The 18,719-nt window shown below is 37.0% G+C and overlaps 1 protein-coding gene across 1 annotated transcript; it reads right to left on the minus strand.

Annotated features, from left to right (window-relative positions):
• Nucleotides 1–1,057: 1,057 nt before the first annotated feature.
• Nucleotides 1,058–17,846, minus strand: TNFSF10 (TNF superfamily member 10). Its single transcript, XM_075202138.1, has 5 exons — nucleotides 17,691–17,846; nucleotides 8,844–8,993; nucleotides 8,665–8,710; nucleotides 6,618–6,719; nucleotides 1,058–3,247 (listed from the first exon to the last, which is right to left on the minus strand). The coding sequence occupies exons 1-5, from the start codon at nucleotides 17,808–17,810 to the stop codon at nucleotides 2,832–2,834; spliced, it is 834 nt and encodes a 277-aa protein (XP_075058239.1). The 5' UTR covers nucleotides 17,811–17,846; the 3' UTR covers nucleotides 1,058–2,831.
• Between the last annotated feature and the right edge of the window lie 873 nt (nucleotides 17,847–18,719).

The raw sequence follows: 18,719 nt of genomic DNA on the forward strand, positions 1-18,719 counted from the left end.
TATATATATATATATATATATATATATATATATACACACACACACACACATATATATATAGAAATGTACACACACACACATATATATATATATATATATATATATATATATATATATATATATATATTTATTAAGTGTATTCCTAATAATTTAAGTGCATGTAAGTGGTTGTGACGAAAAAATACAAAATGAACACATGACACGTATATATATTTGCATTTCTACACATGCCTAAGTTGTATTGCGCTTGTTTTTTGACTGCTTCTTATTGCTTCAGTGCGCCTGATGCTAGTCATTGCAGTGGAAAACTTACATTCATCTTAATGGGAGAGCAATGTAAATACAATGAGCCGCAGTTGCACTTGTGTTTAACTTGAAAAAGCGAACAACTTCCTGTTGTCTCAGATGCATATTTAAAAAAACAAAACAAAAAAAAACATATACCAAATGCATACATAAACCTAATGCGGTTGGCTTATGTTATGTTGAAAACACCACTGTACGGTGATGAAGAACACAGCCCTGTGTAGTTTCTGGAAGATAGCATTTTTTGTTATATTCTTAAGCAGTAATACATTACAATATTTCTTGTGGGACAATAGTAGTTGCTTAATAGCTTTGTTTTTAGATATCTGAAAATCCATATTGCTTTGCAGCACAGTGTAGATCAGTTGTATATTTTACCTTTTAACATTGCGTATGTATATTGTAACTCTAATGACAGAAGGATGTGAACATGCGCCCTACACCACCCTCAGCCCTAACACTAAGCACTTTAGGTAGCAGTAAATATTCCACTATCCAAATAGAGAACCATTGTCATTAACCAAGGTTCAATGTCAAAGACCATAATACTTACAGGGTCTTTCATTTTGTGCATGTGTGGCTTCTTCCCCTTTATGTGGTTTCAAGCTGTCCACTTAAGAACTGTCCCCATAGGAAATAGTCCACCTTTACTTATTTATTTAAATAGCGATGACATTTGTTTCTGGAGAGCTTTACATCAGGAGTAGCCATTTTACCATATTTTATTTGCTACATACAACCGACATAAATCTATTGTATTAAGTTTTTATTTTGTATAAAAAAATTGTACATAGAAAAATACAAATGTAACGTTACAAATTCCTGGCAGATTATGAAAAATGGCAACAATTATACTATTTTAAAGAAATGTAGCTCTAAAAAGAGAAAGTGATTTGTTATAATTATGTATTTTGTGTATATTCAAAATGTGATGCCTTGTGAAATTACAGACTCCTTTGTCCAGAAACCTGCCTTTGTCCACATGGCGGGAGTCTATGTACAATGACAAAATATAATCCAAAATAATCAAAGTAGAACATTTTACATGTATGATTGTGAATTTTATAAAAAAAAAAAAAAAAGCGTTTTTGTACAGGAGCAACTTATACAATAATTACAGTGATATTGTTGTCTGTGTTAATAGAGGATAGTTAATATACTTAATATAAGTAGAATATCATTACCATTTTCATAGAAATGTTAGTTAGTTTCTCATTGGTTTGGAAAAACATGAAGTCACAGCTTATATGCGTGTGCAGTTCACAATATATGAACAGAATACATTCTAATGGTTTAACCACGCTTAGTGGTTTAGGCCATAAACAGTAATAGAAAAAAATCTAAACTGAAATCTTATTTGGTCTGACTTTTAACTGAAATATAATGTCATCTATCACTTGAAGATGGTTGTCTGGTTTTCCTGATTCCCAGCAAAGAGAAAGCTGACTTCCCAGTGCTAAGAGTACAGTTAAGGAAACAGTCCCTGTCCAGGGGGTAAATGTATCAAGCTGAGAGTTTTCCGGCAGGTTTGAAAAGTGGAGATGTTGCCTATAGCAACCAATCAGATTCTAGCTGTCATTTTGTAGAATGTACTAAATAAATGATAACTAGAATCTGATTGGTTTTTTTTTAAACCCGCCGGAAAACTCTCAGCTTGATACATTTACACCCAGATCTTTGTTAACTACAAGTCCTTGCTTAAAAATTGAAAATCAATAAAAGCAGGAAAGGCGCATGCGCACAATTCTAATGTTACTGGGAAATGCAAATCATATATATATATATATATATATATATATAGTATGACTTGAAACAGGTCTTAAGATGTCGCTATCAATTATGGAATACCTTATCCTTACTTTTTCCGAATTCCCTGAGTGCCATCTGTTTTTTCCTTCTTATACTTTTTTGACCTAAGCACTGGATTTTTCTTATATAGGGTGAGCACCCATTGTTTTCTATTATATATAGATATACATTTTCCCCTATTACCTTATATCCTGTGCACTTTCTCTCTTGCAGCCTTATTTCTTGGCCCCTTACAATTGAAGAGGTGGAACAAGGGAAGGAGGGCGCATGTAACCATAGCCAAAATACATTATGGGTGTGATGGATCAAATGCAACGGATCTAGACCGATATTGAGACACATATGTGCCTGTAAGGAGACAGGAAACTTGCGGGTGCTCGAACACTGGTGTAAGTAACAAACTGATAATGGCGACCATCAGCGTCTGGGTCAATATACCTGTGTGAAATCTGTCTTATCTTTTGGATGCAATTACTGTCTGCGTTTTAGACGAAAACTGCGTCCAACTCTACATAAGGCTCTTTGTGTGCAATAGTGCATAGTCTACGCTACAATAAACTCTGCTTCCTCTCTATGTGGGGTTATTTTAAGGCTCAAATGTATCTACTCCCACATACTAGAATATTTAATGTCACATAATCGGTTCTCAACTAATGCTGCTTCATTTGTATTTTAGTGTTCTTAAAATTTCCACTTTCTTCATAGAGTCTTATGGTTTAAGATACCAAGAAAGCCCCCCAAAAAGTTGCTTTTTCATCCATATCAATTATACTTATATCACTCACTGTCACAAATATTCGATCATTTTCATATAATTGGAAAACTCCACCTTGGTAAATGGAATGAAGTCCATATTCTGCACTCTTTGACCAACAAGTCGTCTTTACATTTTTCATCAGTACTAAGGGCACTGGGTACCTTGATGTTACTTTATAAATATATTGGACAAGCTGTTTCACTCTCCCTTCCTCTGTATCATGGTGACGGAAATAAGTCTGGGCGTAGACATAATAAAGGCCACTTTTCTCGATAACCATCTCTCCACCTTGCATTCTGATGTTACTAAGAAGTGTTGGTGTATTTTCAGACCATTCAATTATTTTATGTCCACTGTAGTTTACATTTATAGTTCCTGTTAAGAGGAAAAAACAAATGATTTATATAGGTTTGTCAAAGTTTCTCTATGCTTTTAATAAAACATGAAGTATTAGCATTGCATATTTTAAATGTATCTTAACCTACCTACAAAATTGAGTGCTGTTTTTTTACACCACAGATAACAGAGATAGTGAGAAGGTAGCAGTTGGCTACTATTCACACAAACATAAATAAATATATATATATATATATATATATATATATATACACACAAATAAATATATATGTACACGCACACATATATATATATATATTTTAAAGAGGTCATCTGCACACAAAGGCTCTTAAACAGTATAAGTGATAATTCACCCACACAATGACTGCCTGCACTATGTAGGTTACAGATTCAGTTTAAACTTGGAATCCTTAGATGTCATTTAACAAAAGTGGTCTCATTGCTTTTCTTTACCCTCCCCCTTCCCATTTTTTCTGTTATTATAGTTTAAAACCTTTTTCCGAGTTTCATTTACTATGTTATGATAATTATTATCTTTTCAAAGCTTTGCTCATTGCTCTTGGGCATTTCTGTCTGTATTAAGGTGAATTTGCAATAAAATGATGTCAAAATAATTCTCGTAAATAAAGGAAATGTCTATATGTTATTGAATAACCAGAAAACAAGTTATAAAGACCAGAATTCTGGTGCCATGCTTTACTCCAGACAAGTTCCCACAGATCTGCATGCTGTTGTACTTGCCATTTTTAACGCAACAGTAATCATTAAAGATAAAAAATAACGTATAGATTTAAATACAGGATGTGAAAAATATTCGCCCACTTTTATTCTATTTTATTTTCACATGTAGTCCAATCGATTTATTCACACATTTTGCCACAGATAAAAATAAAATATTTTCTAATGTCATACTAAAACAACAACTCTAAAGTTTATTTTATACTTATAAGTAAAAACAACAATAATACAAATTTATTGAATATATTACATAGTAAGTAAAATTGAAAAAAAAAAAAGACAGGCCCATTAAGTTAAACCTATCACTAATTCTAATTGATCCGGAGATGGGAAAACAAAACCCCAGTGTGACATTTGCTAACTTAACCTTACAAGTACAAAAAAATGCCTTTCCGACTACCAAAGATGGAAACTGTATAAATTGAATTGATCACTCACCCCCATAATGTCATATGCTGATTTTTATAGATACCACTAGATACTACAGATACTATTTCTCATAAGAGGGCATTCAATCTAAATTCTGATAGTGAATTTGCCATAATCAGCATGACCTTAAATATATTTTTACTTATAAATAAGTCACATCTGAGGCACTTTATCTTCAAAGTAATCAAATCTAGTTTCAACAATCTCTATAATTTAACTTTTCCATTCTGTTTATCAATGAGGCTGCCTGTCTCTGGGACCTCTCTAGTTCTCCTATGACTAAACTTCTTACAGTGAGATGCCTAAAACTCTATATTCAATATGTGGTCTAACCAGTGACTTATACCATGTAATACTATGTTGCATGCCAGGAATTTAGTTTCCTTTGCAACAGCTGTCTGGCATTGTGTGTTGCTACTCAGTTTTCTCTTAACTAGTAGCACTTACCTACATAAGACTCCATCTGCTATTTTACAGCCCATTTTGCATTTTTATTTAAATGTTTCTGTAGCAATCTACTATTCTTAAACATTTATTTGTAGGTTAATACACAAAACATGACACAAAGACATATGGGGTAGAAAAGGTAGGGAGGGCCCTGTCTATGAGATGTCATAATATAGTAAACTACCCTGCTATGTGTTAGTAACCCAACACACAGTAGATTAGTAAGTATATCTATATTTGCAAATGAAACTTAGTCATCTACAAAGACATTAAAAAAAAGATGATAGAGGTTAGGGCCAGTATTGATCCCTGTGGTACACCACAAATAACTTTAGGCTCAGACTTAAAACTAGCATTTGTCTTCTATCCTCAGTGTCGTAACGAGGGTGGTGCGGGCGCCCAGGGCACAAAGCTAAGGGGGCGCAGCAGCCGCCCGCTACCTGCCTTCAGCCCTTAAGTTCCGCTTAAGGGCTGAAGAGAGAGAGAGAGATTTTAACTTACCAGAGTTTGATGCTTCAGCCGTTAAGTTCTGCCGTGGAACGCATGTGCATTTCACTGACAGGAAGTTCGGCATTTGGAACGCAAACTTGCGTTCCACGGCAGAACTTAATAACTGAAGCATCAAACTCTGGTAAGTTAAAATCGCTCTCTCTTACTGTCCTCCTACCCACCCCCATCCACCTCCTTAGACGGGGGGCGCCGGTGCCCTGTCTCGCCCAGGGCACCAAAATGTATAGTTACGGCACTGTCTATCCTTCATCAACATCATCAACATTTATTTATATAGCGCCAGCAAATTCTGTAGTGCTTTACTATCCTTCAACCAGTTATTAACCCATGTACCCAAGTTTCCCCCTAGACTGCGTATTCTCATCTTATCTGACAGACTTATGTGAAACAGCCTGAGATGCCTTTCCCTTTCATAAATATCCTTCCAAATTCAGTGCCATGCTATGACTTACATTCAGCCACAAAACAGTTAATTTTTGCAACATAATTCATTAATTTGAGTTCATCTATTTTGTTTGGAAGATTCCTAGCATTTTTTAACATATATTTTATATTTTTACTGCCACTTAAATTGTACACTCCTTATTATTAGTGGAAGTATCCTACTGCAGCAACCTATGGGGGTAAATGTATCAATGGTCGCATTTTGCAAGTTACTTACTTATACAGACCCAGAATGACCATCTCACTCACATCTTGCACATTAGTTTTGACTTTCAAACAGTTGTACCAGAGGTGCACACATGCAAAGGTACACTGGGTGGCATTACCAATCATATACTGACTGCAATGCACCTAAGCTATATTTAGTTCAAGTGAGAGTTTAAGGATAGTCTTAATCTAGAAGGAAAGCACTGAGTATTAAGTAAAACTAATTTAAACAACATGTCCAGTACACACAATTACGTGTACAAACACAATTAATGCAGCAGTGCTAGAAACCACTTGGAAATACACATTCCCTCAAATCAGGACTGTCCAGCCGAAAATCGGGACAATTGGGTTACATAATCTATGAAAGTAGTCCAAAAATAAATAGGATGTTAAACTGGAAGTCACAGCAGCCAGGATTAAATGTACGGATAAAGATTTATCACATTTTATTCTACCAATCCTAACAACCTCCTTCATCCCAGAACATCTTTTAAACTGTGTGAAGACAAGAACACTATTGAGCCTTGAGAACTGGTTTGAGAATACCATTAAACAAGCAATATTTATGTGTTAATGTTGTATAATGCTAATATCATGCTTTGTAGGATACCTGTCGCTTTCGTGTTGCTTCCAATGACATGTGCAGCAATCAGTTGGCCAGAATATGCTTGTTTCTCAGCAACAGCGAGCGGAACCATTTCTGAAACTTTTTCTGGATGAAAATGAAGAAAAAAACAAACATTATTGCAAGATACAAGTTATATTTAGATTCAATGTTGCCTATAATGCAGGAAGAAATATCAAAATAGCTGCCGCCTATATATTTATTTTGATGAATAAACAACTTGGGGGGAAGGGGGTCATTAATGCATCCTCAGATTACAGTTTTACATTCTGGACTGCTAAAAATGATGGCACTGAATGTTCTATACAGGGAGCATGCAATTCCATAAAGTTATTAAATGAGGATAACCATCTTCGTTAATTACATATAACAATGCTCTCCTTGTTAATTTGAGAGAGAATAGATATATGTGTAAATGTTTTATTAACATAATAATCTGAAAGTTTCAGGTTAAAATGATTCATACATCTAGAAAGAATTCTACTAACATAAAACTGGGACCAGATCATTCTGTTGCTACGTGTCATAACTCTTTTAATTCATGGATACAAGGATGTACCACCAACAGTAGCGGCTAAACCCCATCTCCCTGATGCTTCACAAAGGGTGGTTTATGAAAGTTGTAAAGTGCAGTGTGACATGCACATATGCACCTATTTTTATCATTAGAAATAGTAAATGTCTGCACTTTTGCAAAATAATACAATACATTAATCAATACGATCAAGCTTCAGAGGTAACCAGCCAATCAGAACTGGCTGGTTCATACTGGTGACCGCCTTCAATGTATTTGCACCATTTCTCAGGCACGAGCAAGTGATACAGCCAGGGCCCGATTAAGGGAATGGAGGCCCCTGGGCTAAGGGGGCCTCCATTCCCCCGTGATCCGAGCTGCCTGTGCTCCCCCCCCCCCCCCCCGGCACTTACCTCCTTCTCCGGTGCGCTGTACACTCTTTACTGAGGAGATCTCATGAGAGTGAGACTCACGAGATCTCCTCAGTAAGGAGACTACAGCGCGCCGGAGAAGGACCGCAGTGAAAGTGCTCAGCAGCAATGATCGCGTCGGGAGCGCCCCCGCCCCCGACCGATCAATACTGCTGCTGAGCACTTTCAAGGGCCCCCTGGATGCCATAGGCCCCTGGGCTGTAGCCCAGTTAGCCCTATGGTTACTACGGCCCTGGATACAACTACTGACAAGCGTATGTGCGTTTCAGTGTGGATCTGCCTCAGTTCGCAATTCTGTAAACACTCCTTTACTGTACTCAGTCTGTGTTGACACGAACCTTCCCTCCCCCGTTCCACCTCTCAAAGTGTAATGAGGCTCAAGTACCATATCGGACATAGGCATACAAATGTTTGAGTGAGCATGCGCAGAACAAAATTCTATAATTTACGCTACGCAAACGGGCTTACGTCCAATGCAGCAATAGTCACCGAGAGCCTGATTTTGAGTTAGGAGCAAAGCAAAGAAAAAGAGCAACTTTGCACCTGGACAAACCATGTTACAAAGCAAGGGGTACAAATTGACTTATTTTTTTGCGCACAAGGAAAATACTGGCTGCTTTTTTTTTATGTAGCACACATATATTTCATAGCTTTCTTTTTACGCTAAAATTAAAGTTGATCTATGACATGTCGTAGCCCAACTATAAATCTGTGCCCACAATTTAAATCCCCCCCCCCTTCTAATGCAATATGGTTTTGCCAAAGTGCAAATTTGCTCCTTTTCTTTGCTCCTAACTAAAAATCAGGCCCTAAGAGTCCATGCCCTGCTCTGCAGTTTAGGTACATTTGTTATTGAAATGCATGTACATACATAAAACCAGATAAAAGCAGTTCTACAAATAATCAATGTGTCAGTACACAGTGTTGATTGCATTTATCTCATGAAACCTGATTACAGTGCATTGTAAACGCACTCAATACCTGCTTGTTTTTCAATGCACTACAGAAAAAGTATCAAAGTTCATAGATATGCATGGACTTACTGTGCTGTAATAAAAATATTAAAAAGAAAAAGAAAAAAATATACCTCTAATCATTGATGTTATGTCAGGTCTGTAATTGCTCACAATGATCTATAAGGAAAAATTCAAATTAAAACTTTTAATAACACAATATAGTCAATATTAGGAAATATGTAATTGTTGTACAGGCCTAATAAACACAGAAAACAAATGCCATTCTCCCCTTATAGGAATAGTAAATTACCTTTTTGATTAAAATTTGGAGTTCCGTCTTCACAGCCCAGCAAGGGTCATTCTTGCCGTCAACATCACCAATATCTGCAGTCCCTGAGACCTCTCTGGGATCTTCTCCTACCAAACAGGCAATATTGTTTCTGATGTAGTTTTCATGTAGCTGGAAAATAAATCAATATTGGAGGATTTTTATTTCCCTGGGTGTACAAAACTCATGTTACAATGTGTTGTAATTATTCTGTAAACTACAGCCCTTGGCTGTCAGCAAAGTACATAAAAAAAAGCATTTGCCAAGAAAGCAGATTTTGTTTCACTTTTTCATTTTTTTCTTTGGTCTTATAAATTTTCTAGCAACATTCATTTAAATTTCTCCTTAGATTCCCTCCCAAGTAATAAAAAACAATCCATGTTATTTTAGATCTGCTGCTGATCCCTAACATGGATTGGAGTTTTACAAAGTACAGTGTGTACAGTTCCTTTAAGGATGAACTGTTAGTCCACTAACCAAAGAGACTGGAAAGAGCAAAACTGCATCTACAATCACACTATTGCTGAAAAATAAATATAAGTAGAACAGAAATGAAACAAATTATCTCCAAAAACTCAAACAAACCAAGTTATGGCAAATAAATATACTGCCCATGTATTCAAGATACAGGTAGTGGGCCAAAAAATGGAAACACCTATATAAATAATGGCTTGTATGGTCCATGGCATTGAGTCTATCAATGTCCGGGACTGTGTAGGAGACATACGGCAACATACATCCACGAGAATATCACTCAACTGATGCCTAACTGATGGTGGTGGAAAATGAAGTCTTAGCATTATTTTGGAATATCCCATAAATACTCAATTGGTTTCAGACCTGGCGACGGAGGAGGCCATGACATATGGATAACACCAGTGCATTGGTCATCAAACCGTTTGGCAACTACACATGTGTTGTATATTGGGGACATTCTCATTATGGTAGACACCCCTGTCAGGGGGCTGAAGATGATTACTCAGTTACATTAAGTATTGATTCATATTGACCTTGCCTTCTAACAAAATAACTGCAGCTCAGGGCTGTAGAGTTCTTCAGGCTGGTGGCACAAGTGCACTCATCCATTTGTTGAGATCCTTGTGAAGGAAGATTCATCTGACCATATCACCAAATGTGCGTTGCCAGATGTAATGAGCAGTTTATATATAGCTATCTGGCTTTAATTCCCTCCTCTGTGGAGTTCTCATTTTTAATTAAACGGTCTCAATGGAGCTAGCCATAATTAAAGGCCAATAGGGCAGTTCATAATTTTTATACATGACCTTGTCCATGCTGGGATATAATCTGCTTAATGAACGCATGAAACACAACAGCGTGGAAACCCTTACTTTCAATGTGCTCAGTGACTCTCATTTACCCAGGTGTTTCCTTTTCTTTGTCCACTACCATTAGCAGAAAATGGACATTAACGATTTCTTAGAAAGTATTCATGACAAGCACAGCTGAATAGCAGTTTTCATAACTGAACTATCACAACAAGTTATTATGCTTGACAATTATCACAAAACAGTAGTTAGTGAAAAAAATGGTCCCACATTTTTGCTTGTCAATAAGAAAAAAAGATAGAGATCAGTTAAAAAAACAAAACAAAATAAAACAACAATCAATGACAGTCATAAATTTTATATAGTATTCACCATAAATAGTTTTCAGTTAGTACAGGGTTATGAGCCCCCCAATTTAGCCCATGGACCACTTTTTCTTATAGTTTTTCTTATAGTTGTGTAAATAATGTCTCAGTAAAAAACTTGTCCGTTAAGAGTATTTGAAAGAGTTGGCAATCATGTAAATTATCAGCCTTCAATTCTAACTTCAAACCAGGTAAAAACTCTTTACTGTTACTTTTGCTTAAAGGCGTTCTTATGAAAGTGTGTAAAAGTGGTTGTATTTTATGTATCTGTCACACTAAATAAACTTTACTGCTGCACGTACACCTACAAGTTGTTTCCTGAAGTGAAAAAGTGATAAAAAAAAAAAAGGGGTGTATGCTAAGATGATTTGCATAAATCAAACGTTCACATAACATAATAAATAGTGTAACATGATAATGTGCCTTTTTATTTCCTCCACAGAGTTTCAGCATATAATGTTTCAGGTCTTTACATGTTAAACTAAACATACAATAAGAAGAGGCATCTGTCCAGACCTCTGAAAGTGAATAATAAAAACTGACATCAGGAGTTCCACAGTATCAACCCTTGCAGTCTGGACCTTCCCTGTGGTCAGTACTGTTCTAGATACCTGAGCCAGTCCCATAGTGGGCTACCTGGGGCTGGGTCACTGGGCCACATGCCTTTTATTCCTTTAAAATGTTCCTAATAGGCTACCGAATCGAGTCTTGCCGTTCACCCAGGCTAAAATTTGCCAGCCCTCCCCTGCCTAGATATACTAGAAGGTGTGTCATCATGGAAATTCCCACCCAAATATTGCCTTAGGTTGAGATGCAAACAGTGTGTGGGACACCTGATGACACATATTCCATGTAAATCATTTTTAAAATTTAACATTTTTGTTTAATAAAACCAGAATCACTGACTGCGACTTGTATTCAATTAGTATAAGCTTATAGCTAATAGGTCCCAGGGGTGCCTTATTAGTGGAGAGAGCATGCCCGATTGGACTGGTCCACAGTAGAGCCCTGGAAACTGCACACTGAAGCAGTGTACCAGAGGTACAGCAGCTGGTATATTTGGCTAATTAATAGTATTAACCAGCATAATATGTCTGCTTAGAGAAGGCGTGACCCAGAGGACCAAAACAAAAGCAGCTTTAAGGCTGCCTATTGCAGGTCAGTCTCAACCCCCCTTCCTCAATTGTGTGCAGTATTCTCCCTCACCCAACCCCTGGGAAGAAGTTTTTCACAATCCGCCTGATTGGTTCATTTGGGTTACTGAACATTTTAATATTTTTAGTCAGAAAAGCCTTGTAGGGGATGAAGTGATGCATGTTTTTTTTTTCAGATCTGTTTATTATAAATTTTAACAAAAAAAAATTTTTTATTGTGTTTATTTTAAAGTATCATCTGGTGTTACAGGTTTTTTTTCACATTATAAAAAAAAAAAAAACTTTTTTAATGCAACTTTTTTTGCTTATAAACCTGTTAAACAGATTGACAACACATATTAAGTGTTTCTAGATCCATCACCATAGACTCAATGTAAAAAATAGCAACAAAAAGTCCATGTGCATTGTTATTACTTTAATCCTACGATAAAATTGTCTATTTTTAATCTTTTTATTGCACAGGCCCTAAACCTAAGTAACTGACACAATGTATTTCCCTACATGCTGCTGCCATGACCCTTGTGCTTAATAAGGCTTAATGATTTTCTACAACTCAAGGAAGTTCTTTTATTTTTTCTTACAGGCATCTCTAGTTCAGCTCAGCTCTATATGAGGAAATTCTGAAAAATAATAACCTGGACAAAGAATCCTCCTGTTTTCATTCCATGTTATTTTTGTAAGGTTTTCTTCAAACAGAGCTGTGCTGGAAATTCCTGTGAGCCGTTCAGATACAGTGGTGTCAAAGATTTACAGCATCACATCGAAGGCGTTCAACATTTATCGATAAAAGCCTAAAACAAGCTCTTTGTCAGGGTTCCAAAAAGTAATGTAAGTAAATGGACCTGTACACATACTCTTTCTGACAAGAGGTTTGCTTTAAATTTTGACAATGTCTACATTGCTTGCAGTGTTCATAATTGGTAATGTTCTGTATAACATAATGAGTTCTATCGGTACACCCCCCCAAAGCACTATGTAAAGTAAGTTATGCTGGTATATTTACTAAACTGCAGGTTTGAAAAGGTGGAGATGTTGCCTATAGCAACCAATCAGATTCTAGCTGTCATTTTATAAAATGTACTATAAAAATGATAACCAGAATCTGATTGGTTGCTATAGGCAACATCTCCACTTTTTCCAACCCGCAGTTTAGTAAATATACCCCCATGTGTAGCAACTTTAAGACGTGTTCTCCCCTGAGAAAAATTAAGTTACCTATGTTTCAACGAGCATTGTTTTTCAAAGCACTGTGTATAACTAGTTTCTGATACAGCTGACTGAGAAAAATCCCTTGTTCTGTTGTGAGAATATTTGGTCCACTTTGAAAAGAACACCACATCCAAGCTCCCCAAATACTGATGCTGCTGGCCCTAGATGTAGCGTTCGTTCTTCTTGACCTAGCATCCAAGCCACAGTATCTTCTGAACGGATTCTCAGATATGTTCGATAATGATCTGGCCAATACCTAAACCATTTCTATTTAATCATTTCATCAATCCCAGGTATTTCGGTCTTCTGTACAAGTTACATTATAAATTCATGTTATATTATATAAAACTTGACTCTTATAATACGATATAGATGTAAAAGTTGAGATGTTTGACATGGTATTTATAATTACTATGGAGTTCAGTGCAAGATATATTTCTCTGTTGTCAGCAATTTATGATAAGAAGAGGCTGACTGCAGCATATATGAGATTACTGCTGCACAGAGGGAAATATCTCCCCTACAATAAAAACATTCATACCTGCCAATTTCATCTACCATGAACTTTGTCTCCATTACCTTCAGTTCTTACATACTGATATCTGTGAATGTTATCAGAAGCTCCTTTATATAGTCCAACTTGTATTTTAGGTGTAGTGGTCCTCTAAATTGTAGTCATTTGCAACTCTGATGCCCAGTGAGACTTTTATATTGGACAAATGACATACTGATATTATATAGCTGCATCAGTTCTGATGTATACCTCCAAAGAAGCATTCAACCTTACCCTGATCACCCATTAGGCTAAACCAAGCAGAATTTTACAGGGAAAACATCAAAAATAAAATTATTGACTGGTGTTGTTTCAGGTTTATCTAGTGACCTGCAAATTGATCTTATGAGGATGTTTCCAAAGACCATGGAAAGAAGGCACCATCACTCACTTATGCACATATAAAAGCATTGAGGTTCTGCATTTTTGGTGGTTAGCAAATGACCATAAATGAGTACAAACATAATGATTGTTTGCTATGGGTCATTACATGGATGTACTTTATTAGCTAATTACCCCTGTGGGCACCACTGTTGGATTCATTTGTGTCCGAAACATACGCATAAAATGCACGTGACAAAAATGACAATTTACGTAATGTTCTAATCACTGGTGTCTTAATGCATATTTAAAAAAGAAAAAAGAAAAAAGAAAAGAAATGTTAAAAAACGACCGCCCTCCCCCCCACCCAAAACAAAAATAAAGTGAACTAAGCACTAGCACTCACTTACTACTAGTGCAAGGTGAAGGGCGAATAGCGTTAGATCCCCTTGCGAAAACCGCATATCGGCTTCAGACTATGATGCACTGGGCTGATCACACTGTAACAGGAAAACAGTTGTAGTGGGACACAGCCTGTTCAGCATTAGGATGAATTCTCTAAAACAATCAGAGAGGCAAATAAAAATACAGACCAACTCCCTTGGGAAACCTGCCCTGCATACTGGCACATGAGGAAACTGTAGTGCCACATAGGAAATTCCTTTTCATTTAAATAAATACTCTCCAATCCCTTGTTATCCACTTTATTAGACTCCTAAATCCAGGATTTTTTTTTCCTTCTTCTTTTCCATGGTAATTCACAGGTTAAAAAAAGATGTTAGACAATGAGTACAGGCTTCTTGTAGAGCCACAACATTAATTACAGGCCAGTAGCCTGTCCACAAATGACCAATCTAGAGCAGCTTTATTGGTTCCTGACTGACTTTTGGGAGGGGTGTAGGGTGGGAGAGACTGACATTTTTTTTTTTAACAATGCAAAGATGCATGTTGATGATCATCAGCACGGAACTTTGCTCCAGTGGTCGACCACCTGCAAGATGTGTCCACCTCAACGGAATCACAATTATGTTAAAACGCCCTTACTGTACTCAGCCTACGATTGTACAACCCTTTCCTCTCCCATTCCGCTTCTCTAAACGCAAGGAGTAGTAAGTGTAACGACAGAGGTACATCCAACTCTAAACGAGGCCCATTGTCCGCAGGAGGAAAATAAGTGGGAAAAAAGAAGAGCACATAATTGCTAAGTGAAATAGGTAGTGCTGGAAGACACGGAATGACATGTACTACTACAATGCATTTAAACTCTAAATATAGTACAAGTTGATTTCAGTTTTTAATTTGCTCTGAAATATATCTATGAACTTGTCTCTCACTTCTTATTTCATGTGTTTATGTGTATTTCATAAAACTTTATGAGAGCCCTAAATTTCACAATCATATCTTAATGGATAACATTCAAGGTAGAAGGAAGTAAACATAAGTGACCTGATATATTATGGAAGGTAAGGCAAAAAAATTATAGTTAAGTTTTCCCCTGGACAAAACCATGTTACAATACAAAGGGTGCAAATTAGTTATTATTTTGCACATAAGTTAAATACTGGGGTTTTTTTTCGTGTAGCACTACTTGATAGGTTTATTTGTACACTGAAATCTAGGACATGTCCTACCACAACTATAAATATGTCCCCACATTTTAAATTTACCTCCCCTTCCAATGTGACATGGTTTTGCCAAGGTGCAAAGTTACTAATTTTTGTTGCTTTACTCTCCTCAATGATCCGGCCCAAGGTGTAGCTTATTGTTTTGATCGAGGATACTTTCTGTTTCGTTACTTGAAAACAGGATGAGATGCAGACACTCCCAAGAGTAAGCACGGAGACTGGATAAAAAACAAAAATGTACTGCAAGTTTCGGTTTACTGCAAGTGGACAAAACATTGGACCTTTCTTTTTGTATTAATACATTTTGTGTGTATTGCATGGAAAATAAGATTTAGAGGGCTACCAAGTAAGTGGAAGGTAAGATTTTGAATACACAGAACAGGATAAGTAATAATCCATATTGGAAACTCCAGTTGTTCCCATTCCTTGCTATTAGCCATGCTTCTACTAATAGACATGAGTTGCTCTCTTTTAATCTGTAGAAAATGGCAAATAAACTTAACACAAACTGTAAGTACAATCAATAAAAACAACAGAGTATACATTATAATATCCTTACAGTATAGTGTGAACTACATTCCACACACTTGTGTATGTTGTAATAAATTGTGTACAGTATGTCTCTTCCACTTATAATGCAAACACATGCATTTGCCAACATTTGCATAGAACACTGCATTCTATGCAAACATACCACTACATCCCTCTAAAATTCTGCCACTTATTTCAAGTACAGCTAATGTGTTCCGCCATGTCCCTGCCAATCAGCGTAGTTGTGGTGGCTAGTTCTCCTTTGTGGTAAAGACCTTCTGATGTTAATGTGACATCACTATGGGCCCCAATTCATTAAGGATCTTAACTTGAGAAACTACTTATTTCAGTCTCCTGGACAATACCATGTTACAATGCAAGGAGTGCAAACAGGCGCGGGCTGGCAGATATGAGCCCAGGGGGGCGCACGTGATGCGGCCGCCTGTGCGCTGACGTGCGCTGTGAAAAAAGGAAATAATTTATCCGGGGGGGCGACACGTCAGCACACAGGCGTCCGCATTACGTGCGCCCCCCTGGGCTCATATCTGCCAACCCGCGCCTGTTTGCACCCCTTGCATTGTAACATGGTTTTGTCCAGGAGACTGAAATAAGAAGTTTCTCAAGTTAAGATCCTTAATGAATCAGGCCCTATATCAGGTAACTACTCCAGTCACATAGTAAAGATAACAAAGACGAAGAGGAAGGTATGTGGGGCACATTCAGGTCAGTAGAGGGGCATAGTCAGATAAGCATGGCACATGTGGGACATAAACTGCTGAGTAGGACAGTGTGTGTGGTATAGGTTGATGACGTGGGAGACATATAGAGCTATGGTTGGACATTATGCAAGTTATATAGTAATAGTGGAAATATAAAGTGAATTATGTGCATAATTTTATAACAGCAGTATTTGACTTTTTTTTTATCTTCCTACCTTTATAAATGTTGCTTGTTCATTTTGCTGTTGTAATTTATTTGTAACTTTACCGATTTTTTTATACTGTTCTTCAATCATCATCACCAATTATTTATTTATATAGCGCCACTAATTCCGCAGCGCTGTACAGAGAACTCACTCACATCAGTCCCTGCCCCATTGGGGCTTACAGTCTAAATTGCCTAACAATGTGGGAGAAGTAGGGGATTTGGTATGTTGAGCTGCTCTCAGCTGTTGCCCTGTTCACAGTTTCCTGCACAGACAATATCATTCCTGCACCTTATTTGTTTTTAGGACTCCAGAACTGCCCCTGACAACACATTAATACTCTGAAATGCAGACTAGATGGGCAATTTGTTCTGTATCTGCCATCAACATTCTATATTTCATGCATGCTGAATAAGAAAATATAACAACACATGCCCTCAGCATACATGACTAGAAGTGATAATGGGCAAACAGGGACGTCTTCAACACTTGGCACTTTGATAGACATTTGGGGCAGCTCTAAATTATACATTATTATACAAATATATCACCCATACTGCATATTGAAAAAAATGCATATCCTGATAAATAAATAGTGTGCACTGCCAAAATCAAGAGAAAGAAAAGGGAACACAGGGAAAGAGATCGGCTGCAGAGAGTAGGCAAACTTAGTTTATTGCTTCCCCCAACAGATGAGAATAAAGTGTAGACAGGACAGAATACCTTCCTGGTGACACCATCTACAATCTGTGGACTACACAATAGTGGATGCAGTCTGTGCAGCAAACGATAGGCACTCCCAGCTGTTAGGAAAATAACGTCTGGAAAACTTTAAAGCATTGTAAGAAAACGGAGCATACCTGTTTGATTTCATTTGTGAAGTAAACATATGTGATTGCAAAAAACACAGACTGAAGTAAAATTGCTAGAAGTACAAGTCCACACAGAGGAAGGGAGTGATTGCCGGCTGCAGATATCATGTTGGTGGAGTGAGCGCCTCTGTGAGGAACTGTACTGATCAGCTTTGTTATGTTGTCTACAGCTGGGGAGGAGCCTGTCAGGGAAAATTTCCAACCTTTGTATTCCTCTTTGCTCTCTTTGCTATAAAACAGCATTTACTACTTTGTTTTGAAACTTGTCACTGTTTTGTTACAGCAGGTGTATTGCTTGCACTGTGCATTGCACTCCAGATTATTGTTTAATCTGAGTCATTAATGCTTAACTTTTTTGGCCTTAGTTAGGATAACAATTGAAAAGTTATCATTTTTTGTGGGGTTGTAAGTAGAGGTTAAAAATCAAAACTAACAATACTGTTTTGAGTGTTGTAATTAATGGTTGCACCTTTCAGTTAACGCTTTATCCAGGCCGCTATTCCAAATGTATGTTATAAATATATTTAGTATCCCGTAAAGTACAACATTATAGTTTTTCATTAAACAATTTCTTACAGGGTTGAATGTTACCTGCACTGGAACAGCTGCCCTTAAATTACATTACCTTTAAAAATCTTGAACATGCTGTATTTATATTATATATACATAGAGTACAGTATCTGGACTATGGAATGCAGTTAAAAAAAAAGACTAGGTGTAAACATTGCATAAGCACTAGTCTAAGGACTGAAGACATACACTGAGATTTCAGATTGGCTCCAATATATACTCATAATACGAAATATTATTTAATGCTTTTGGCAGTCTGCATAGGATGCATGCAAATATACGATCGATCTTTGTTCCATTAATTGAGCAGAATGCAGCTTAGATGAGGTTTTGAAAACGTATTGTTGATCACTGTAAAGGACCAGAGCCATTCAGACGGCTTTTTGGGTCAACAAGCATACTTGCCAACTCTCCCGGAATGTCCGGGAGACTCCTGAAATGTCCGGA

This window comes from Mixophyes fleayi, chromosome 3 (assembly GCF_038048845.1).
Source record: "Mixophyes fleayi isolate aMixFle1 chromosome 3, aMixFle1.hap1, whole genome shotgun sequence".
NCBI lineage: Eukaryota > Metazoa > Chordata > Amphibia > Anura > Limnodynastidae > Mixophyes > Mixophyes fleayi.